Genomic DNA, 24287 nt, shown 5'->3' on the forward strand with positions numbered 1-24287 from the left:
AGTCAACCTCACGAATAGCAACACTAGTCAGTGTAGTCACTAACTTCAGACCAAGTAACCCCCAGACTGCATACTCTTCAATCTCGCAAATAACGACAACTCGTGAATAACAAGGCCGATGTTTCTCATGTCCGATCGTTAGTATTGTACAAGTCCTGTACTGTACTTGAAGTACTGTTGATCATGCAACTACAGTCTACAGCAGTACAGGGACGTCGGAACCGGTGCGGCAGGTCTGGTCAAAGGCGCACCAATAACTCCATCTTGGATTTTTGAAGCAATGGAATATGGGCTATTTGGGCCCAATTTCCCTAGAAATTTTCCAGGGGAGGACCCCGGACCCTACACCCATTCATGGCCGCACCAATGATTATGTCGAATACCTTCCGACGCCCCTGAACTGCCATGTACCTTCCAGGTCCCACTGACCAATTCACGTTTCAGGCGTGCACTCCACACTGCAAGTGAATCTCAAACATTCAATTTAGATCTTGATACACACAACATAATATGGTCGACACAGGACCGGGGGGCACAAGTCTGCACTGCAAGTTTCAGCTCGCGGCGGCAAAAGAAAATACTTCAAAATACACGGATACGAACGATAGTTACATTTAGAGACTTTAGTCAACAGTGGTATGTAGTACTATGTACACAGGAGAGCGCAACAACATCGCTGTAAGTCTTGCTTTGTTGTTGTTCTTATGTGCATGCAGTATAGTGCTGCGGAGAAAGTAACGTTGTACCATACTAACATTACACTGTACATACAGCAGAGTCGCTGCAATCAAGCAGCATCAACAGCAACAGCGAGTGTCACGGGCATGAAAGAGAGTTTAGGCGTGTAGTGTTACAACAGTCGCTTGTTACGGCTACTGCCGGCATGCAGGGACAGCGGGACTTTTAATTACAACGGAGGGCGAGGGAAGGGGGGGGGGGAGAGCAATAGGCTTGTTAACTGGTTTTAATACCAGCTCACAGAGACCAGCTCACAGACAGCAAATAGTGTACACTTTACAATACAATAGGGTGCTCCCACATGAGCGCATACACATACACACACACGTGCACACTCCCAGACTTGTCGACACCACCAACATCGATGTAGGGCGTCAGCACTTTCTACCAAACACTACCGCGGTCGTATAATCGGGAAATGGCGATGCGTGGAGAAGTCGAACTGTGGAGATTCCTACAGGTAGAACAGAGGAGCAAGGGAGATATACCGGTACATGCAGAAGTCAGCTGAACACAAAGCCCAAGTGCATGGTTGCTGCAAACTATTGCCACATTCTTGGCTTCAAGCATGTTCACGCTATAATGATGCACACACTCATCTTCCACTGGGAGCCACATTTCGGCCACTAGCAATACTTGTCTTGCACTCACACGTATTTTAAATTATAATGCATGTCTGTGAATTAGCTTGAAATATGCAATAATAATTTTCAAGCTACACGCAGATTTCAAGCTACATGTAATCAATAAACATGCAATTCTAAGCAGCTTATGTGGAACGGTAGTTCTACCGGGTACGGCGATCTGGTAGATGTACTTCTATCGGGTACAGTATGGGGATCTGGTACGTTAAAGAGGGTACGGGAATCTCGTAATTCTACGTCGTCCACACCAGTCTAGAAGAACAAATCGAACATTTTCCGAACCAAACAAACAAAAAGCCCATTATGAGAAGGGAACGAAACCGTTTGGTTCAGAAATTTTTTCGATCTGTTCTTCTAGACTGGTGTGGACGACGTATACCGTATTTTTCCAGTTGTAAGTCGACCTTTTACGACTAAAAATAGAAGGAGAAAGGTGGGGGTCGACTTATAACCGCGAACTATCAGTATCTTACAAAAAATGACCTGCACTGCATGCACGAGTGCACCATGTGTACACATTCTTGCCAGTTTATTGGTCTTTTTCAAGGATTGGGACGTTACACCCTCCAATAAGGAATGTTTACATGATTTGTCGATGTGTTAGTAGCAGGGAGTGGTTAGTAGTGCTTCTTTGGGTGAAAACTTTAAAACGCAGAATTGAGACCTCTAGATACGGGGGTCGACCTATAACCGGTAAAATACGGTAGATACATGTAATACGTGTATTTTCTACTTCGAAGTATGTTTTTATCAACTGCAACACCTCGAATGCCATTCACTGCGAAAGAAATTAGCCGGCAGCACCAGTGCAAAACCAGCACATAAAAGGCAAACTCACCGTTGATTCCTTCTTGTGTCCGCTGCTCAACAGTTTGCACACCACTAGATTGGCCTTGGCAACCTTCAACAAACTAGAAACCTGAACACAAAAACGAGAGAAAGATCAGGCACTTGCACAAGTTGCAGGGACCTGCTCGTATGTATGATTGTGTGATGCTTGCATAGTACAGGAGTTTTCAGTTTTGAGGCACATGTCCTGTAAGGAAAGGAACAACGGCACATACCGCGCTTCCGCGTTCTAACTAAATCCCCGCCAGACTAAACCCCTCTCCCGACTAAATGAATGAATCTCTGTCCACAATGATCAACAATCCCGACTCTCAAATAAATCCCACGGGGCTTGTTTACAGGGGGAAATATGTGACATCACACAGATCGCTCGGTGTTGTTCACAGTCTTTTCTACTGCAGTACAAAAAATAATGATGTTCGAAAGGTTTTAAATAATACCCCCGCATCTCCCCCTGAATAACTCCCTGTCTCGAATAATTCTTCTGGCAAGTCGTTGAGATGAATACTATCCACATTATGATCATTATCGCATCACACCGAGAGGATCAGCAGCCGCCGTCTTACCTCAGGCTCGTCCTGGGGAAGTTTTTCAAACACTTCGCATGCTGCCTTGAACACCTCAGCTCCAGCCGACATAATTGCAGCAGCCTAGATGAAAGCAGCAGAAACCAGCAGAAGAAGAAGCACAGCAGTACAGGAATCTCAATGGACGATCAATGACAGCAGCCTGTTTTCAGACAGCTGCACTTGCAGTAACCAATACATGGAGCGCTTGACAACATGACTCCCGAGTGAGTGTGTGACAGGGATCCAACTTGTACCGATGACCAAAGTCCCATCCCACCCCACAATTTGAAATCATTCCTCTATGTATTGAACAGAATCAACATGACTACCTACCCGGACACCCGTAGTTTGATTTCAAACATCAAACGAACAATACTCACATCCTGCTCCATGACCACACGGAAGTCATGTTTCTCCCGGTACACATCGTATGTCAGCGCTTGTGGACGATCAAACGTATTCAGGGTCTGGAAGCGGTGTGAGAACCGAGTCTGCAATGCAATGCGCGCGCGCGCGCGCGCACACACACACACACACACACACACACACACACACACACACACACACACACACACACACACACACACACACGGACACACGGACACGCAAGCACAAACCAAGCGGCACCACTTGTCCTTGTAGTTCCACTGCTGAGACTATCGTGTGGTGCACAACGGGGGGAGGGGGGGGGGGGCATACTTGCCAATCATACCGGTTTTCCCGGTATACTACCGGATAACTAGGGTAACTACCGGCATGCCGGGGATTTTTGACTTTGATCGAAAAACTACCGGTATTGGCACTGAACCATGAGTGTTCAAAAAAGGTTGTTTTGTGGTGTGATAAGGGCACATGCGGCCCTGCATTTCACAGAATCATACATGCACATGATGTAGGGGCGATCTGACAATGAAGAAACTCAGGTTTTGGTCCCCCAATGAGCAATGGGTTAGAAATGAATAAAAAGAAAGAAAAAATTTGCCAAAAATTGCAGAAAAATACGCAAAAACACTCGAAAATTGCCCCAAGAAAGAGAAAATGGCCGAAATTGGCAAAAACCAGCAAAATAAGGGAAACTGGGTGTGTGACTAGCGGATTTGCTTTGGCTGGGTTGGCAAGTATGGGGGGGGGGGCAGAGAGAGGCAGAGCGACAGGCAACACATGTCTGTTGAATCTGTTGCTGATACTACATTTGTGAACACTGAAGCCAAGTGCAATGACTGGGGTCAGCGGTATGGTGGCGGAAGTGAAATGTGTTGCACTGGAAGCATGAAATAAGTCACTCCACTGTCAAGCACACCATCTTCAGGACAGAGAGAAAAAAAACCATACCTCTTCAGAACCATAGGGATAGTTTGGCTTCACCATTCGTTTGGCACAGTGCATGCCTTCAATGACCTACAGAGGGAAGGAACATGAACACGGGAATGCGGACGCATTGAGAGACTTGTTCTGTTCAGCCGGGCAACACGTGAGCTTTAAAGTACAGCAAACTGGCACAGTACATGTACCACCAAGTGCCCTCCTCCCCCGGTGATTGATTAGCAGTTGTGAGAACCTAATTAGCAGCCATCCGTCAGAGCATGGCTTACCCGCAAGCATCCTCGCGCCAGCAGTTGCTTGCCGTGCACCAGAAAGATCCGAGTTTCCTTCTCACGGTCAACTGAGCGAACAGATCACATGGCACAAACAAGAAAACAAACACACGCACATGTTCAGCAGGCTAAGGGAACAAACGGGATCTCCATCAAACACAGCGTTCTCATTTTTAGAATTGTGTTTCTCAGTCCACGCCGTGACAATTTCGACTTGTGTTTTCTCAGTTCATACCGCGAAAATACAGCCACAAGTCGATCATTCCGGGAGCTCTGTGCACCCGTATGTCACAATTATTTTCGTGACAAGGCAATAGTGGAACATGGACAAATGGGCAAACTGTTTGTTCCCTTTTTTGGATCTAGTGGCTCGATTATTAGATACGATTCCCTTCGCAACGCATTTCGTTGCCATGGTAACCAAATCAAGACCTTTGGCACGTTCACATGGTTAATGTGCGCCAGGACCACAGGCTGGAGTGCAGTAGTTCTTCTGGTCATGGTGGGCATGGTGAAGGAAAAATGTACAAGAAAATATGTGCAAGATGGCAGCCTAGAAATATGACCCGATGAATGGCTTGGGTTAGAGGTTCACTGGCAGTCGGCATACGCCGGAAACTTATACTGCCAAGCATGGCAAGGTTTAGTCATCAAGAAAAGCAAATTGGAGGGCAAGTGAAGTCTGAGCTTCAAATAGCTGTGATTTCCATGGAAACAAGTTCTGTGACTACATCCGCTCATCTCAATGGCACTACATAGTAATTTGGCCAAGTGCCATGCATCTTTGCCTTAAACTAATGAGTAAGGAAAATAACAAGCCCTAGTGACGTGGGGCTTTCGTGACGCTGTTCACGAACGTTATTTTTGGGCGGGGTTCAGAGCGTCCTTGGGTTTGACTCGCCTACTTTGCGGGACGCCCTTGTGTGTGCTCTCCCCGACTGTTCCGATCAAACAAACAAAGAAAGGTTCCAAAGTTGCCTTTGGAAGAGGCTGGCATCTGCTGTCTGTAAAGCTACAACACTTCCAGTTCATTGCATTTTATCAAGAGTACATAAACAGAGTGTGCAATTGTGCATATCAGATCTGAAACAGCGCAGTTCATGCACTACGTCACCCTGATGAGGTCAGAAGCCGCGACTTGCGTACAGCTCAAATTTTCGTGTTTCATAGCCCGGAAATCAGCCAAGTTTACTTGATTTTAGACGTCCTGTTTCAGGATTTCAGTGTTTTTGTGTGACTGTGTACGCTGCGTACATCCACCGACAAGTAAATTCACCAGGCTATCCGTATCCAAAAACCGAAATCAGGACAAACTCAGTGACCTGCACCACCGTGACTGGTTAGGGCGCGTTCAGACTACCGATAAAAAGTGACGGAATGGAAAAGTTACCATGGTGACTTGATCACGTGACGTTACTGGCACGTTACCGGCGGAAAAGTGTTACTGCCGTGGCTGCTGCGGCAGTAAAGTTTTCCCGGCAGTAAAAAAGTGCTCAGGCATGCATGCGCGCTGTGAAAAAGGGAAAATCCCTTCTCAGCGCCGCGGTGAGAGGTGCTAAACTTACGTACCGGTAACGTTAGTTTATCGGTAGTGTGAACGTCCTTCATGGTTTATCGGCATTCACGGTTTGATGGGGTTCACGGTAGTCTGAACGCGCCCTTACGCAACTTTTCACTGTACCTGTGGCTTACCATGCCGTCAGAAATGACGTACTGCACGAATTACGCTCCCACAGGAACCATCCCGAGTTGCACACTCTGGTTTATGTACTCTTGATTTTATGTACAGCTCGACAACAATCATGTCAATGCTTAACCTGCTCATAAATCCTTACTATGATCCATGGCCACGTTTACACGTCCCCACTAGCTACAAGCCTGATGCACATTGTACAGAATCCCGTAGGTGTGTAAATGACGGGTTGGGTGTTCATTGTGTGATACCAAGAGTACATAATCCCCAAGAGTGTGCAACTCCAGCTATGAGGTCCGCGACGGCAGAACTTCACATCACGTGATGAACCCGTACACATTATTTGCACTCTGTGCATGATTGATACAGGGTTGTGCGCAACCCAGCTTTGGGTACAACTTTCTTGTGGTCACTTTGCACTGTTTGCCAGTGTAACCTTTTGAACCATGTCACGTGATGTGAAGTTCTGCCGTCGCAGCACTGCATGGAGGTTGTGCAGGCAGTTGCACACTCTTGGGGGTTATGTACTCTTGGTGGTACTGATACATGTGCATTCTGAAAATTTAGCCCATTTATCAATGGAAGAAAATCACTTTTCCAGTTTCATCACTTCGGATACAGGGAATGACTACTTGTAGCTAGATCCTTCCGGAAAAAGGCTGTCGTATTGAACGCCTTCAGGGCACGTTTAGGGTCCTGTACTTTCAACACCCAGCCGGGTCTACGGGATTTCGTACATCTTTACAAAGTGATTTGAAAAAATTACATGGCATATTATTTTACAATTTGAGTAAAATATCCTTGTCGAGGACGATTCCTTTTTTCTGGTGTAGTGTTTTTATTAGTCTAATAGATAGATTAGTGAGTTGCCATTGTATAGTAGTAGATAGGTATCAGCAGCGTTTTGCGACATCGTTTTGTTCCGCCGTGCTGTGAGTCGTCAATGATAGATTGACACTCATGATTTTGTTATCGATGCAGTAAAATATCTCTCAATGGAGACTAGAAGGACGTCTGAGCGCCTGCGAGCGTGCCCTACGGCAGGCCAGACCCTGAGCTGATCCCCGAGGCCGACCCTCAGTCTACCACACAGTCAGAGGGAGTAGGAAGAATGAAGAGACTCACCCGGAGCAGGTTGCAGTTAGCACCGATGGAACGTGGATGAAGCGCGGCTTCTCATCAATGTTTGGTATGCCAACTGTTGTGTCCTATGAGACAGGACAGGTTCTGGACGTGGAGGTGCTATCAAAACACTGCAGTGGATGTGAAACTTGGAAGAACAGATGGCAAGCAGGAAAGATTTCTAATGCTGAGTACGAACAATGGAAATGTTTTCGGCTGTGCTGGAAATGATGAGCTGCTCTAAGGGTTCACTTGCCAGCTCTGGTCTTTTCAAGTTGGATGAAGAGAAGCAGTATCACAGGAGGAGAAGGTCCAGTGAGGAGCAAAAGTCAGCCAGGAAGAGAAGAAGAGCCATTCGAAAGGGACTGGCTGACACAACACAGCAAGCGGAGGTAGTCACATGCATTGCTGGAGGGTGGCCAGAGGTGAAGGTCAGAAAACAGCAATTTTGGCTGTACGTGCTTTTCATTCTCCAGTCATAAAAGGCAGTTTCAAATCGAAGGCTGACGCTGTTGCTGCATATGAAAATAGCAAACAGCTTTACAGCACGTATGAGTCTGGGCTGGCCAACTCCGGTGTCTTGGTAGAAATCCAGCAGGGCAGGTTGCCAGCACCGGAGTTGCCGCCGCGTAACGTTAGTATGTTGTGTGTTGACGGCGAAGCACTCATAGAGGGTGGTCCATTGTCTTCTCCCAACACACTCGATATGGATATACGATATAGTCAAGGAGCTGATTGTCAATCGCTGCACTCGCCTTGGGGATGATGCACAATATGGAAGCCACGGCACTGTCGGTATGCACCGGGAAGGGCTTTTAAAGCGGGCAGTGGGGCAGATGCATGATAGCTCACTGCCAATGGACGGCCGGCAAGCATCGCAGTTGCTCTCTATGATTGGTGTACGCGTTTCGCACATGACGTTGCACACTAAGGTCAAAGTATGGGAGCAGCAAAATGATGCTTGCATAGTCACACCACACAAGGCCGGAATCCAGTCGAAAATTCCATATCGCTTCGAATTGGAGTTAGCGAAGTACGTCCAAATGCTGCGTGCTTTCTTCTGGTCGACTGCCGGTCATGGCAAGTACTACCGTTTGTCGTGAACCGAGGCTGTCACCCGCTGCATATCTGAACCCTCTTCCGCCAGCAGTTGTATCTCCAGCACATCTCTCCCGGCACGAGTTTCCACGCTGACCACTACAGCTATGCAATCAGCATGTTCTGGTGTGGCCAACCCTGCTGGGGTTCTTCTGACCGAGCAGCCACGTCCATACCTGTCCTCATGTGTTATGTCTTATGTCGATGCTGCGCCCCGGGGTCACAGCTCACTTCCATCTTCTCGAGTGTGTGTTTTGTCGGCCATTGCGCCACCGTCCGGAACTTCATCTTCTGGTCCAGCACCGAATCAGTGATTATCGAATTAGTGCCACTCCGTGACTATCATGGTATCCAGTAATTTTGTAAGGCTTCCATCCGAGTTGTCGTGAACATTTGAGAACTTGAGTGGAATAAACCATAGCTATGACCTATTGTGAATTGCCGTATTTATATCATATTTATTGAGAATCCTACAACGCCCATCTGATTTATCTGCCTGTAAATTGATTCAGACCTATCTCGATGTCCCATTGCAATTTTATTGACAAATTCAGGTGCTGCGTGTTGGTGATAGGTCCTATTTTACTGATTTGTAAAATTGTGTACACACTTTTATATGAGTGGAAATTTGTATGTAAAGTAACCTCATGCTGTGTCTCTAATTTTTGTGGTGTGAGCTCGAGAAGACTCTACGCGGATAGAGGGCATGCAGATTGACAGAATGAGACCACACACCCTTCAAAATTCACCAAGGGGGGGGGGGGGGATAATAGCCTTTTTACTTTGATGTAATTTTTTTACAAATCACCTCGTACAAGGTGTATAAGGCATATTCACCGGGGTATTTTACTATTTTGTTATGGGAATATTTATGTCCATAATTATGCGAACGATTTTGTTTGCATAAAAGCTGTGTACAGTTGCATCTTAGTGGCCTGGTTTGCCATTGGGAATTCTTCAGAGCATGAGTACAGTTGCTGTAGTCTTGCTAATACGGACAGCCATAGTATACGCAAGAACATCACCCACTTGTTCAACAGGGCCATAGATAAGCTACCCTTCACCAGACTGGTTATTGGGGAACGTGTCATCAAATACTGTCCATGTCTAAAAAAATTACTTGTACGTATATGTTCAGCACTCTTACCCTTTCTTGCAGTCTTGGCCTTCTTACTACCTTTCACACCTGAGCAATACAACAAGGCCATGTACAAGTACAGAAAATAAAATAAAAATTTCCCCCAACCACTTCGTATAGTCAGAAAGGCACACCACATATCCTGGATGCTGGCATGCTTACAGGATTCCCCCGCTACAGGGCATCATGCGACCAGAGTGATCAGTTTGAACCTCGTCAACAACAACCACCAGATGGTTGGGCATTGTGATGGGACTGATGGCCATAAAAAACAACCCGTTCCAACGTAACCAGAAGCTGGTTAGGCATCCGGGTTTTCTTTGTACTTATCAAAGTACATGGGAGGTGTGTTGAAGCTCAGTCAGCAGTGCTGGCGTTGAGCCACTATTTATACACTGTGCCTCCGCACAACACTCACCCGCCACTTCACTGCGTTTTTGCACCTCCATCGCGGCCTTGAAACAGCCACCCATCCAACCAAACAAGAACTCTGCGTACCTGCAAGCAATGGGAATACATGTGCAAAGGTAGCAGAGAAGAGACTCAGGAATGCATGGCACAGTGCAACATGTATCAAATACAACTAGAGGAGGAAACAAAACCAGTCAATTAACTTTATTCGTCCTTAATCTTATTGCAAAATAGTATTTGTCTATTGTTGATAAGGGTTTGGTCAAAAGTACCATCATTTTCATGCTTTTTTCGTTCCGTGTGGGCCTCCCTGGTCATCCCATCAAAATCGTGCACGGAAAAGCTCTGCTCAACTTCAAATGCACAGGATTCATATTACATTTTGGCGCGGGTGGGCACTTCAGCCAGCAAATCGAGGATCCAGCAGCGTAGCTCATTCTCATCTACACTGCTTGACATTAATTTTGTAGCCACACTTCACCGTCCTCACATCGGAAATAGAACCTGTTATGACGGGGGGGGGGGGGGGGGGGTTACTGAGTGAATACACGCCTGCGCATAGGCTGTTTGTCGGCACTGCTATCACTCTAGTCTGTCTGGGTGCATGGCAGCTCTGACAACACGCACCATACGCTTCAGAATGATTATAACATAGTGCATGTAGTTCCACTGTCAAGATAACAAACCCCCAGAGCAGCTCACCAGAACACATAGTGGTACTCGTCAACACTGTAGAGCTCCAGCTCAAACGGCAGTAGAATGTAGTGGATTTGAACTTGAAGTATGAACCACAAGACGTATGCAGAGAAGTAGCCATTGTGCTGGTACTGAGGGACACACCCACCCACACGCACGCACCCACACACGTGCACACACACACACACACACACACACACACACACACACATATTCCAGAACACAGTAGCACAGACATATGTCCATCAAATACATCTGCATGGCCCCATGACAGAAAATCCTGACTTGGAAAAGAAGTGAAGGAAAGGCTTTTTGCGATCTCCAATATCTACAGCACCGACAGCATGCATAAAGATTCAATGTATCTTTATGCATGCCGCCATGTCAATGTACAAGGATGTACTTCGAAGTACATGTAGTTGCGCAATCCATAGCTCTTCAAACACCAATTCGCTAGCAGCAGCAAATGCACTCTGTCTTTAGTAGACTCTTTACCACACTGTACATCACAGTACGCCCATCATCATGGATAATTCAATAGGTCACCACAAGCCATACCTCAGGATCACTGGTGGCAAGCAGTCGAGTGAGTGTCAGGTCAAGCTTCTCAGCCTGCAGCAACCAAACAGAGTAGAATACAAGGGTCTGAGAAGTGAATGGACAGGCAAGCTGGTACATCAGTACATTTTCATGGATATACACTTATACCGGTAGCAGCACATGTATACGGAGATTAGTAGTATTATAGTTATACATGTACATGTAGTAGATCTACTGTGTGACATACATGTACATAATAGTGTGACATACTCAGTACAGTCGAATGTCACTTATCCGGTCGCCAGTCATCCGAGCACGTCGGTTATCCGACAAGCCCGGGAGTGGTAATTTTATGACTCTCAACAGTAAAATTCTAAAAAAATGTATAATTATTATACGGTGTAATATGCACTTACTTGAAGTAGATGTGGTCAAGTATGCTAACATGTATGTGTACATAGAGCAATTCATGAATATGCATGAATATATTTGGGTATTGTGTACATAAATCAGTGAAATCCAGCCATATAATTATGCACATAAAAAATGATACTGAAGTATCAGTTATCCAACATATCCAGTTATCCAACATGCCTGATTCCTGAAGTGGTCGGATAAGTGACATTCGACTGTACGTGTACATGCATGTACACACCTGCATACACATACATGTACATGTGTTACTCTGATTGCTGGCAATGTTGCTACAGCGCTGGAACTGAGCACGAGTATACTTCCAGGGTTACACGGCACACAGAGTTACGGTATAAATTCCAAGAGCAACAACAAGCAACTTCCAGATGCACACACCTGCTCCTGCAACGTAGCCAACTTGCCCATCACACCCACTAGCTTCTGTCGATGCCATGAACGCTGCATGCATAGTACATGGACGATTTCGTCCACTACCTGCACACCGAAGACAAACAACACCAACCAAACTACATGAAATGCAAGCCTTAAAAAAATGTCACATCAGATGGTCAGCTCTCCTTTTATGTCCAGAGTTGGAAATTCCTAAGCCATAATCAAGAACTAGAAAATCGACAGAATGTCACACTATAAATGCCAGCAACACAGGGAGTGACGCGCAACAGGTCGAGATCCATGGCCCAGGGACACATACCTGACCCAGCAGACCGAAGAATTCACGAAGATGGGGCAACACTTCCGGCTTGCTAGATATACTGACTCTACAAATCCAAAAGAAGGAATCAGCAAATCCCGAATTACAATCATCACAATGGAAATGAAGCTTTCAGTGACAACCCGGAGAAACTACAGTGCTGCTCAATGAAATCTAGTTGAGTCACTCAAGTATGCTGCGCCGGGCGTTGCGCAGCCCTAGACCTGCAAACACTGGGCTGCGGAATGGTGCACGGCGCAAACTTGACTTGCGTGATCGGATTTCATTGAGCAGCACTGGAGTAAAATTCGCAAGTTTGCATCACACTTCAGCACTGCGCATCTCGTCGCAAAAGAAAGCTTCTGTGAATCCCGCTTGGGGAACCAGCTACAACATGCCATGATGGCTTTCTCAGCACCAGGCAGAAACTTATGCTGAAGATGAGCTGCTTTCGCCCACAGTACTCCAGAAATTGTTCATCGCCAAATCTTGCTAGCTGCTAGTAGATATTTTTCCAGGCAGTAATATAGTCAAGAAGTTATAGTCAAGGAAACAACACATAATCCCTATTAGCCAGAATAAGTTGTAACTGACGATGCGCAAAATTCAATCTAATGTAATCTAACCACTAACCATGCATCGACTAAGGCGCCATGCGCGAACTGATGCTGGTGGTGGTGGTGAGAAGGAGAGCTCTGTGCCAGAGTAACGCGCAGCTCAGCGCATGTGGGCAGACGTGTATTTACCGCCGTATTGCCAGGTGTGTGTTTTACCACCATATGAATCAACCATAATGTAGAGATGCCGAGACAAAAACCGTGTGGCCGAATGCCACAGACAGTGCCCGTGTTCTTATGGCCGATATGTGAGAGCCCAGGGAAAACAAAGAAAAGACTCTAGCTGCCAAGCTCGATCCATCAATGTCTTGCTGCATTCACAACTAATCAGCGAAGTAATTTAGAATAGTTCTAGTAAGGAAGACACGAGAGCTAAGAGAGAGAGGGGAAGCTATGTTGCAACTCCGAGTTTCACGTAGTCACGATCACCAGGTGTGTACTGAAGTCGTAAGAAAGAAGAACTTCAGCCATGTGCTTGGATGTACATGCACGACATCTATGTGTTTCTATAGTTGCATGGACACATACACACGCGTGCATGCACACACAAACACAAACACACACACACACAGCATAGGCTCTTACTTTGCAATCAACGACGGTGGATTACAGAATGCACGGCAGTGGTCGCGCAGTCTTTGCTCACACTTCTTCATGTCAAACATGAAGAAGAAATGCTGGGGAGGCAGTGCACAACAGGCACACATAATACAACCAGCATAAACACACCCACACCCACACACGCCCACGCACACGCCACGCACATGCACACACACACACACACACACACACACACACACACACACACACACACACACACACACACACACACACACACACACACACACACACACACACACACACACACACACACACAGAAAATAGCAACACAGGGTCAAGTCCCGTGAATCCGACAAAGAGGGTGATTGGGACCGACAAGACGGTCCAAAAACTGCCCATTCCAACTGTGCCCAACAACAATGCTTGCAGCAAAGAGTCTAAAATAGGATGCAGCTCACCAACAGATAGGACCTTGATATCACCGATGGCAGGGGCCGGCGCCATGAGAATTGCCAAAAGCAGTCCTGTAGCAGCAACAGCAACAAATTCACATTTTACACCTATATGTGTGTGCATGCACACACATATGCATACGGGTACATATACGTAAACGTTCATAGCAGACTCAGCGGAGGACGTTCAGGTTGGTTGTAACTCTGAGTTTCATGCCGCTAGGCAATCATCAGACAATTCTATAGAACGTAAACGTTCTATAGAATTGTTGCGAGCTGAGAAAAGCGTACCATAAAACACCACCTACGGTTTACAACTTGCAGGAAAAGCCATCAATACGACAACTGCTTCTCCTCTGATGAGTTCCCGTTATCTTCGTGGAACGAAAACAAGACTTGTCAAGAGTAACACCTACTTGCTATCGTGGAGTGCGGCTGGTGAACTGTTTGTGCTGTGGTCTGCAAGCGTCGCGTGGTCTCGTCGGGTCAAATGAAAAAAAACCCCTATTACTATGGATTGCTGGACGTAGTGAAGATGGAAAGAAAGAATTATCTCGATAGACATAACCACTGTAAAACGGGTAACGTTTGCGACAATAAATGTTTGCGTTTTACAAATTGAGACTGGTTTGCGCTGTTCAATGTTGGCGATTGAATACATATTGAATACATGTACATACATAGTGAATACATACTTCTTTGAACTTTACATGGCGCGAGTTTGCGTTGTTCAAAGTTTGCGATTCGGGGCCTCTCGCAAAATTCGCAAACATTTTTACGTCGCAATAGTTACCCGTGTTACAGTACTACTATGGATTGCTGGACGTAGTCAGGCTAGTGAAGATGGAAAGAAAGAAGGATCTCGAGAACAGTGAACCCATGCCAGTGCTAGTAACTTACCAAACACGCTGATAGACTTGGCAAGGCCACAATGGATATGGTGGATTTTAGCTCAGGTATAATATTAGAATAGAATTCGATAGCCTACAGGGACAGGGAAGACAAGATGACAAGTACAGGTGAAGAACAGTCAGGCCATCTGCTTCGCAGAGTTCTACTGGATTGCGCGCGCTAGATTAGGTTCACGCTGGACAACATCGTCACAGCACGTCAATAGTAATAATTATTCCCGTAGCTATGCAAAAGACGTTACTTCAGTAACGTCTAGCGCTAACCAGGGTCCACACAGCTTTAATTCCGTGTTTGTGTGTTTGTGCCGTCGGCATGCCTGGCGCTATCCCGTACCTGTCCCGTACCATCAAAGACAGCTGGTCACAATATTCCAATCGGGCTTTCAAATGCAAGATCATAACGTGAAGCAACTTGGAAGAATGAGTATGTATGCGAAGTGTATCAGGGGAATGCATGCAGGGCGATAGTGCAGCTTCGAATCCTAGGTTGTCTTAAAAAAAATAAGAGAAATGAAAAATTTATAACATCCCTATGCTTTTTTTTGCAAAAAAGCATAGCGTAGGGCCCTGAGCTTCCAAGCTCTCTCGTTGACGTGAAATTATTTTTTTAATTACTCACTTCAGTACGTGATAACAAAGTCGGCGATCGCGACGACGGGGGAAGAAGCCGTTCATTGAGCAATGGTTCAAAGCCCAGCATCAATGCTGGAATACACACAAAACCATAAAACACCAATAATTATTATTTTACACTTGGCGATTCGAATGTGAAGAAATCTATGCAGTTGATATTAGCACCACAGTTGGACGGCACACATTGAAATGAACACTGCCATACGGTTGGTACAGCAGCATAGAACTGTTCTGAGCTAGAGCAGGTAAGACAAGCAGCAGCATGCACTGCAATGTCACCGCATCATTACAAGAAGATGTGTTGTCAGCACGCAGCACGACCAACACGGAGAAAATAAACTAGTAGCTACATACTGTACTTCTGTCACTGTGAGTGGATAATACCGCCGACCCATTCAGAACACCACGTGTGACTACCCGCACACCATGTCAGTTCAACGCCACCCAATTCAGAGAAACAAGCTCTTCACACCGCAAGGGAAACGCACCACAATGGCTACGACACACACACACACACACACACACACACAAACTCACCATTCTTAGGCGGTCCATCCGCACGCTTAATGCCGAAGTCCAGCGTCTTGTTCAGTTCTGGCAGCAATTCCATCGCCGACTGTAATGCCTTTGTTGCCTCTGCCCGAACTTCATCCTAACACGAGAAGGCAAGGACAGTTGCAACTATCACATCTTCAACAACAAGCAATACAGCACAGTTGCCCAAGTATCTGCACATGTATGCGTGTGTGAGGTACACACACACGCGCCTTAGTATAACACAGCTGCATATACCAAGGTGGCAGTGGCATGCATACCCACTGGCTGCTGTAACATGTGCCACATGCACAGGCGAGTACAGACAAGCAACACAAGCAGGTGTCACAGAACTGACTAGGGTTGTTATCTGATGTTATGACAAGTCCATGTCTTCTTCTGCCTCAAAGTGATTATGATCATAGAGGGGAGAGCACAGTTCAAAGGGGGGGGGGGGGGGAGAGAAAAGTGGTAGGATGACGGTTACAAGGACCAAACTCAGGGCACGAGAGCGGCATTGTAACAAACGTGACAGTACCAGTTTCACCAAGTAGAGACAACAACACATAGGAGGAAGAACACCAACAAATGGTGTCGCCCCATCTATTAGCCTGGGGACAGCCAAGGTACAGTATGGGAAGGAGATGATACCATCCACATGTAGTAGCTTTCACACATTTCCTGAGGGAGAACATGGTCACAACCTTGGGTGCTCCGACTCTGATAAGCTCACCTGCTGGTTTTCTGAGTGCATACAGAAACCGAAAAGGTGCTTGATGAAGCGAATCCTCGCCAACAAAGCACGGACTTGATCCAGCTGCGAGAGAGCAGAGAAAACCCACAAATAAAGCACAAAAGCCACAGTGAAGAAAACCTTTAGTACGGCACTCTGTCCTCACTTTACACTTTGTACACACTATACTGTTCCTAGGATAAAAACTTCTATTCGGCCATGTCTTGCGGTTGGACGGATACGTCCCAGCGCATGCAACAATGCGGGCCTACTTCAGTGTGCGGGACCAGACAACCGGCTACAGAGGCCGACCAAGAACAGAGCTGCCGACCGTCCTACACAATGATCCGACGAGTATCGGGAGGTCGCTCAACAACCGTGCAGACCTCTGCAGATTGCGTGAAATTGCGCGCACGAGATCCGGGTGGCGTCAACTGGTTAATGATATCATCGAGAAGAAATATGTGTACCACTGTGAACAGGTCTAACTTACGGCTACTTGCAATGTGCTATTACTGCACCAGCGTGGTGCATTGTTAAATGTCTTTGAATAGTATGCATATGATCAAGTGTTTGTTCACCTATATTTTGCCCTTTTTTCGTTTTCTTTTCTCTTTTCTCCCCTTCTCTTCTGGTACCCTGCCTAACATTGGGTGTGGCCCAAGCGAAGGCTAGGCTGAAGCCGATGCCAACGCTAAAGGGCTGATGATGATGAGTATAAAAACTAACTTCACACACATCCCATATCAGCTGCTGCAATCAAGCACTGACTTGTAAGCCGAGGCTGCATTCAGTGCCACTCGGGACTGAAACGAACAATCTGATATGCACCAGGGAAGAAACATTAACAGCATCATTGTAAACTGTCTGACGCGCGACAGCAGAACAGAACCAGCAAGAGTGCATCGCCACATCACTCACATTGTCAGCATTCGCTCCAGTACAACAGTGTGCTCCGCTGAAGGGCTTGCACTGTGATTGTGGGTTGGACTGAATGGAAGACAACACATAGAACACACCAACCGGTAGACAAATTACGGCGCAAGTAATCGTGCATGGGAACAGCTACTTTTCCAAGTGAGTAGTCGAGCGATAGAGAGAAAGAGGACAGGGGATGAAACGAGTGTGTGTGTGTGTGTGTGTGTGTGTGTGCGCGCGCGCGCGCGCGTGTGTGTGTGTGTGTATGTGTGTGTGTGTGTGTGTGTGTGTGTACGTGCGTGTGAGTGTGTGTGAGTGAGAGAGAGAGAGAGAGTTACATTTATAAAGACAGGTAAGTCTAACACATGAGGACTGAGACCTCTACACCAGAGTTTTACGCCTAAAGCAGGTGCATGATGTAACAAGCAGGTTGAAATACGATTCACCACTCTTGAGCAGACAGTGGACAGATTAACTTACAAAGTGGCGAATCTGGCGATTCACATCAACTTCCACATCCTTCAAAGTAGCTACAAAAGCATACATCAAAAAAAGAAGAGTAAGTAGGATACAAGAATCAATTCTACAAACAAGGCTGCCTTAAGTCATCCACAACATGTTCCACAACAAAGCAAGACAATTGGTGGGGAATTATACCATGTCCGTTTTGGGCACCCATAGAAAATCCATGGATGAGCAATTGAGGCGACTCACCCATTGCCCGGCGATCCGGCAGCTCTCGTAAGAGATCAAAGCCAAGGTAGAGTGACGTCTGTTGATCTTCCTGCGCGCCGAGACAGACACAGACACATACAGACACAATACTTCTTGCTGTTGTTTGCAATTCCGAAGCTTGTGTATTGAAAGAATAACGACTGATATTAGGGTTGTATCTGACTGGACTCTGGGAACGTGTGGCCTGTGTGACTAATATATGAGAACTACTTGCAGTGTATGGCTGGTATCTGAGAACTACTTGCAGCATGTGGCTGGTATCTGAGAACTACTTGCAGCATGTGGCTGGTATCTGAGAACTACGTGCAGCGTGTGGCTAGTATCTGAGAACTACCTGCAGCGCGTGGTTGGGGTCTGAGAACTACTTGCAGCGCGTGGCTGGTATCTGACAACTACTTGCAGCATGTGGCTGGGATCTGAGAACTACTCGCAGCGCGTGGCTGGTATCTGAGAACTACTCGCAGCGTGTGGCTGGGATCTGAGAACTACTTGCAGCGCGTGGCTGGTATCTGTTGTTTAATTAGAGCCTTGACTGGTATTAGAGTCTTACATGTACATGAATATATAATATTTACGACTGTCACCTATCAAGTGGAAAGCCAGCGTCAACGAACGTCCCCCACCTTGCCAGCAGTCACCAGCAACTGACTTACATCTTCATGGACACTTGATGCGATAAGTACTTCACGGACGTAGTAGCAGCACTTCAACACTCCGATACAAGCAGCCTGCCGAAAAAAGAGAGGGGGGGGGGGGGGTACAAAATTAGAAATTGTTCGAAGCGTAACATTTATGGCACGCATATAAGATGCCATGTTCACGATACTGGAGAAGCAGGTTTCACTCCACAGCACAAAAGAATCATGTCAGTGTAAGCATGGTAAGAGCGTGTCCGCTGCTAAAAAAGAACCATCAGATATTTACACCAGCAATGCTTTGGGAGAGTTCAAAATGGTACTAGACCTGAGGCATGAGCAGGCAACGACATATTCAAACAGCGGAAACGTGAACTTCAAATAATGCATTACAGTGCAGTTGTTGGGGTAATCCCATCCGTGTCAGCAGTGTCTGAGGAGAGCTATGACATCTCGGAGCACAAATCGATGGTTTAACATGCACCTCTGGTAATGGAGAATTGTAGATTATTCATTCGTTCGTTGAATCGGTATAAGAGCGTTGAATCGGTATAAGAGCGAATAATCGTTTGTGGAAACTGTGTGATACGCTACATCACTAGTAGTCACACTGTACTTTTCAAACATAGTGTACCAACTCCACATTCACTAACTACTGCATTCAGCCATTCACTGAGTAGCTACAGTTCAGAGAAACACACTCACCTTTATAAGCGCATCTTCCACTGTAGACACATCATGTACGTAGTAGCATGTGAAGACAGTCTGCGCCAGATTATGACCACTCAGCCATGTTGCCTGCAATATCACAGTTGTGCACATTCGCGCATGTGCACACCCACATACACGCACAGTGACACACACACCCACACACGTGCACACACACACACACACACACACACACACACACACACACACACACACACACACACACACACACATACATACATACAGTGACACGCCCACATCCACACCCAAACACACCCACACGCACGCACACCCCATGCACACCAACACCAATGCAATTGCGTCCACAAATACAATAGTTACCCGGCGTGACGGAATTATATACTGGATCAGAGCTTTTAATTTCCACATGGACTGTTATAACAGGCTACACACCGACAAAAAAACCTTTACAATCGGTCTGGAAAGTCTACCTCAGCAGCCTGCAAGTATAGATGATGTAATTCTACATTGGAAAGCAAGTGCCACTAGATGAGCTCATCAGAGAGCAGAGAGAACACGCAAAGTATAATGCGGACTCGTACGATACACGGTGTACAACATTACATGCATCATGTTTAGCAATAATCATGCAGTGCAGCGTCGACAGAAACATAAAAGCAGAGTACACGATGCCCGTAGTTCGTACCGTGCAGGCCAGCAGCTCGTCAATGATTCCCAGCTGCTCTTCAGGTGAAAAGTCAGAAACTTTCAATTGATCCTGTAGCCAAGACCAAAACACACAATCTGATTGGCAATTACATGCTATGGGATGTGGAATAAACAAAATGATTCACCGTATATAAAGCCTTGTGTAACAGGATGGCCAGGGTAACCCGAACCTGAGTCAAAGACTCGTTGCCAATCCCACATACCATTGCAGGACGAGATACCCAGAGAAATACGACAGGTCAACCGCCATGATGCAAGCCTTGAAAACATGAAATACTCAGTGAGTGCATTGTATGCAACGATTAGCCCCCAAAATAGGAAAGCCGACAGAGTGAAAGTGGTACATGTACATGTAACAACGTGTGCATTCTAAGTTGTGAGAAATAAAGAACAAACCTTTCTGGCTTCCTGGACACTAAGTACTTCGCGATCAATGCGATTCTCCTGGCAGAAGGTATCCATCTTAGGATCCATGATTTCCACAGCATTCATTGCCTCACCAAGTCCGAAGCATTCCTCGTGAAGTAAGCTGCCTAGGGGAAGCTCTGGAGGGACAACCACATGCACGCACGCACACACACACACGCGCACACGCATGCACGCACACACATATACACACGCATAACACAATATTGTGATGACACATTGGGTGCGTTCTTATATTCTCTTAGTATTTCTCTAGCTTCTCGGAGAAGAAGAAAACAGAAGTCGAAGAAACTGGTATAATCTAAGAATGGGTCTGGAAGAATTCGGAGATATTTTGCACATGTCAAGCAATATGAAGCGCCTTGAATGACATGAATGTAGTATGCGCTGTGCGTATGCGAAAAGGGAAATGCGTACACTCATGATCAACACGTGGCTTTTAGCCTAGTTCGCATGTGCTGATCCCAAACCACGGGAATCTCCAAGTTTCAACCACCTCTGAAGCTTGGAGAGCTTGGGAGAGCCTCCTAAAATTCGGAGAGGATATAAGAACAGCTCTCGGAGAGTCTCCAACTTTTCGGAGAGGATTTAAGAACGCACCCATAGTCTCATTACACAAATTACAAAACAAACTCGCGAAATACATTACACCATAGGCATCTAAAATCTCCTGGCTATCCTCCACATGAGAAAGTAATCCATTACTAGTACATCATGTTTTAGTCGTACATAGTCAATCAAACAAATGTACACAAACGCACCAAAAGTCAACTATGACAGCCATGACCAAAAGTGCCCCCCCCCCCCCCCCCACACACACACAAATCAAAGTATTTTACTTGTGATCTTGTCCAAAGCCAAGAGTGCTGCGGTGTTCAGGATATAATACCGTATGAGTGCAAAATTACAACCAAATATAGGAATCAATAAAGTAGTTCACACACCTTGAGCGGCATCACGGAATTGTTGGGTGATGTCAACCCAGTCACCTGCATACGGCGCAGCACAAGACACACAGAGAGAGAGATTAAGGAGTGTGTGTGTGTGTGAGAGAGAGAGAGAGAGAGAGAGAGAGAGAGAGAGAGAGAGAGAGAGAGAGAGAGAGAGAAGAGAGAGAGAGAGAGAGAGAGAGAGAGAGAGAGAGAGAGAGAGAGAGAGAGAGAGAGAGAGAGAGAGAGAGAGAGAGAGAGAGAGAGAGAGAGAGAGAGAGAGAGAGATGTACATAATAGACTAAGAGCCAGAGATAGATGAACAGATTGAGTCAGAGATACGGAGGTATATAGCTAGATAGCTCCCCTCACCCAAGTGACCACCCACATCACCACTGGGTCACGGCAATTTTTCTGCGCCGAATCAAGACCTACCAACAATCACCAAATTATGGCTTATATACTGGCAAAGTGCCACTGAGCGTGTCACAAGTCGCCTGGTGATTGTATTGAGCAAGGAACTCGGAGTTGCAACAAACTCTACAAACCTCCGACGTGCCTTTTGTATGTAGATATAGATACGTTGAGATACAAGTAGATAGATAGATAGATAGATAGATAGATAGGTATAGACAAGAGTACATAACCCCCCAGAGTGTGCAGCGCCTGATCCAGCTCTGCATAGGGTCTTGGTCGAGCGTAATCGGATCTTTGCGTCATAATACCGTACACATCTGAGGGGAACCCGGGGAGTCGCGAGTACTCTCGGATCAAAAACAACGGTGCCCTGCCTCCAGACCGGCCTTGTGGTTGTGTGGAATGTACGCATGACATCAGAAGATCCGATTACGCACGACCAAGACCCTATGCAGAGATGGATCAGGAGTTGCACACTCTGGGGGGTTATGTATCTTGGTAGAGGACCGCTAGAGGACCGCCAGATGCAGTTTTTGATGGGTCCGGCCACACCATAGCCTCTTTCATACAGTTTGTGTATATTATAGTGGGTACACATAACCTCCTCAACATAAAACATGCGTTGGTGGCTAACAAGTTGGCCCGGTGGCGACCTGACCAACCGGATCAGTTCCGGCGGGCCTCAGATAGATAGATAGATAGACAGATAAAACAGAGAGGTTCCAGGCTGTCCAAGAGAGTGCTCAATACCAAGAGGTAGAGCTGGTTCAAACAATAGGAGGACAGAGAAAGTGCTTTTACTCCGAGTTTCACGCACTAAGCGATCATCAGAAGATCGCTTAGTGCGTGAAACTCGGAGTAAAAACACTTTCTCTGTCCTCCTATTGTTAGATAGATAGATACTATAATTAGATAGATAGTAGATAAATGGATAGATAGATGGATAGATAGATGGATAGATAGATGGATAGATAAATGGATAGATAGATGGATAGATAGATGGATAGATAGATGGATAGATAGATGGATAGATAGATGGATAGATAGATGGATAGATAGATAGATGGATAGATAGATGGATAGATAGATGGATAGATAGATGGATAGATAGATGGATAGATAGATGGATAGATAGATGGATAGATAGATGGATAGATAGATGGATAGATAGATGGATAGATAGATGGATAGATAGATAGATAGATGGATAGATAGATGGATAGATAGATGGATAGATAGATGGATAGATAGATGGATAGATAGATGGATAGATTGATGGATAGATAGATGGATAGATAGATGGATAGATAGATGGATAGATAGATGGATAGATAGATGGATAGATAGATGGATAGATAGATGGATAGATAGATGGATAGATAGATGGATAGATAGATGGATAGATAGATGGATAGATAGATGGATAGATAGATGAACACCTCTGAAACTCACTGTCCTACTCGGCCTCATTTCCACGCCCAATTTCGGAAATTTTATGCACAAAGTAATCACGGCCTTCATTGGGTATATATCATGCTAGCCCAACGTGTTTTTAAAACCAGGGGTCTATACTGCCTTTTGAAACAACATATTGCACGAGACCAAACGGCTGGGAAATTTACCCAATCTGTGATGGCTTGCACGTTCCATTCAAGCACTGTGTTACAGGTTTTTTTTAAATCCACAACATTTGCTTAGTTCACGTCTAGCTAGCTGGCTTGGGATCTCTCGCATTCAGTGTTAAAATGTCAATTGTCATTCAGTCTTCAGCTATTCTTGCTGTGTGAAAATTGACTTTTAGCGTGAAACTGAGAGTCACGACAACTAACTGGTATGTTGTCCATAGTGTGTGCGTGAATATAGATTGAATGCACTCTACACAATTAGACACGAACCTTCAATTTTCGAATCCATTCCTCTGTTCGGGTGTGCAACAGGGATTCCAATTCACAACTACATTTCACCAGCCATTGCACAGCCTTCCGAAAAACCAACCAGGTTGAAAACAACAGTACGGAAAGGATAAGAATACTAGGTAACAACAGTTATAAAACGCCTAATGAAGACGTGAGTCGTGATGTTGGTAAACACCGCGATGAATAACAAGTGGACCAAGTAATCAGGTATTCCACCAATACGAATTTGAAAATACACGTACACACAACTAAT

The 24287-nt window shown here is 45.8% G+C and overlaps 1 protein-coding gene and 1 non-coding gene across 2 annotated transcripts; one reads left to right on the forward strand and one right to left on the reverse strand.

Annotated features, from left to right (window-relative positions):
• Nucleotides 1–465: 465 nt before the first annotated feature.
• Nucleotides 466–24267, reverse strand: LOC135809246 (N-alpha-acetyltransferase 35, NatC auxiliary subunit-like). The gene is made up of 27 exons (XM_065322544.1): nucleotides 24014–24267; nucleotides 21717–21761; nucleotides 20743–20891; nucleotides 20324–20395; nucleotides 19654–19746; nucleotides 18967–19041; nucleotides 18293–18362; nucleotides 18059–18108; nucleotides 17582–17650; nucleotides 16661–16744; nucleotides 15931–16045; nucleotides 15380–15465; nucleotides 14750–14833; nucleotides 13856–13921; nucleotides 13422–13513; nucleotides 12220–12286; nucleotides 11904–12002; nucleotides 11112–11165; nucleotides 10560–10684; nucleotides 9865–9944; nucleotides 9456–9494; nucleotides 4393–4463; nucleotides 4133–4198; nucleotides 3181–3291; nucleotides 2798–2881; nucleotides 2221–2301; nucleotides 466–1192 (listed from the first exon to the last, which is right to left on the reverse strand). The coding sequence occupies exons 1-27, from the start codon at nucleotides 24030–24032 to the stop codon at nucleotides 1133–1135; spliced, it is 2106 nt and encodes a 701-aa protein (XP_065178616.1). The 5' UTR covers nucleotides 24033–24267; the 3' UTR covers nucleotides 466–1132.
• Nucleotides 5180–5332, forward strand: LOC135811077 (U12 minor spliceosomal RNA). Its single transcript, XR_010552545.1, has one exon. It is a non-coding gene; the product is annotated as a U12 minor spliceosomal RNA (small nuclear RNA).
• Nucleotides 24268–24287: the final 20 nt, after the last annotated feature.

Source organism: Sycon ciliatum, chromosome 2, assembly GCF_964019385.1.
Source record: "Sycon ciliatum chromosome 2, ocSycCili1.1, whole genome shotgun sequence".
Taxonomy (NCBI): Eukaryota; Metazoa; Porifera; class Calcarea; order Leucosolenida; family Sycettidae; genus Sycon; species Sycon ciliatum.

Excerpts from the sequence above, each read along its gene's own strand:
- LOC135809246 (XM_065322544.1), bottom strand. Across the intron at positions 20,892-21,716 it reads ATTCCGTGATGCCGCTCAAG|AGCTTCCCCTAGGCAGCTTA; the intron begins GTGTGTGAACTA and ends TTGTCCCTCCAG. Across the intron at positions 13,922-14,749 it reads CAAGTCTATCAGCGTGTTTG|GACTGCTTTTGGCAATTCTC; the intron begins GTAAGTTACTAG and ends TTGCTGCTACAG.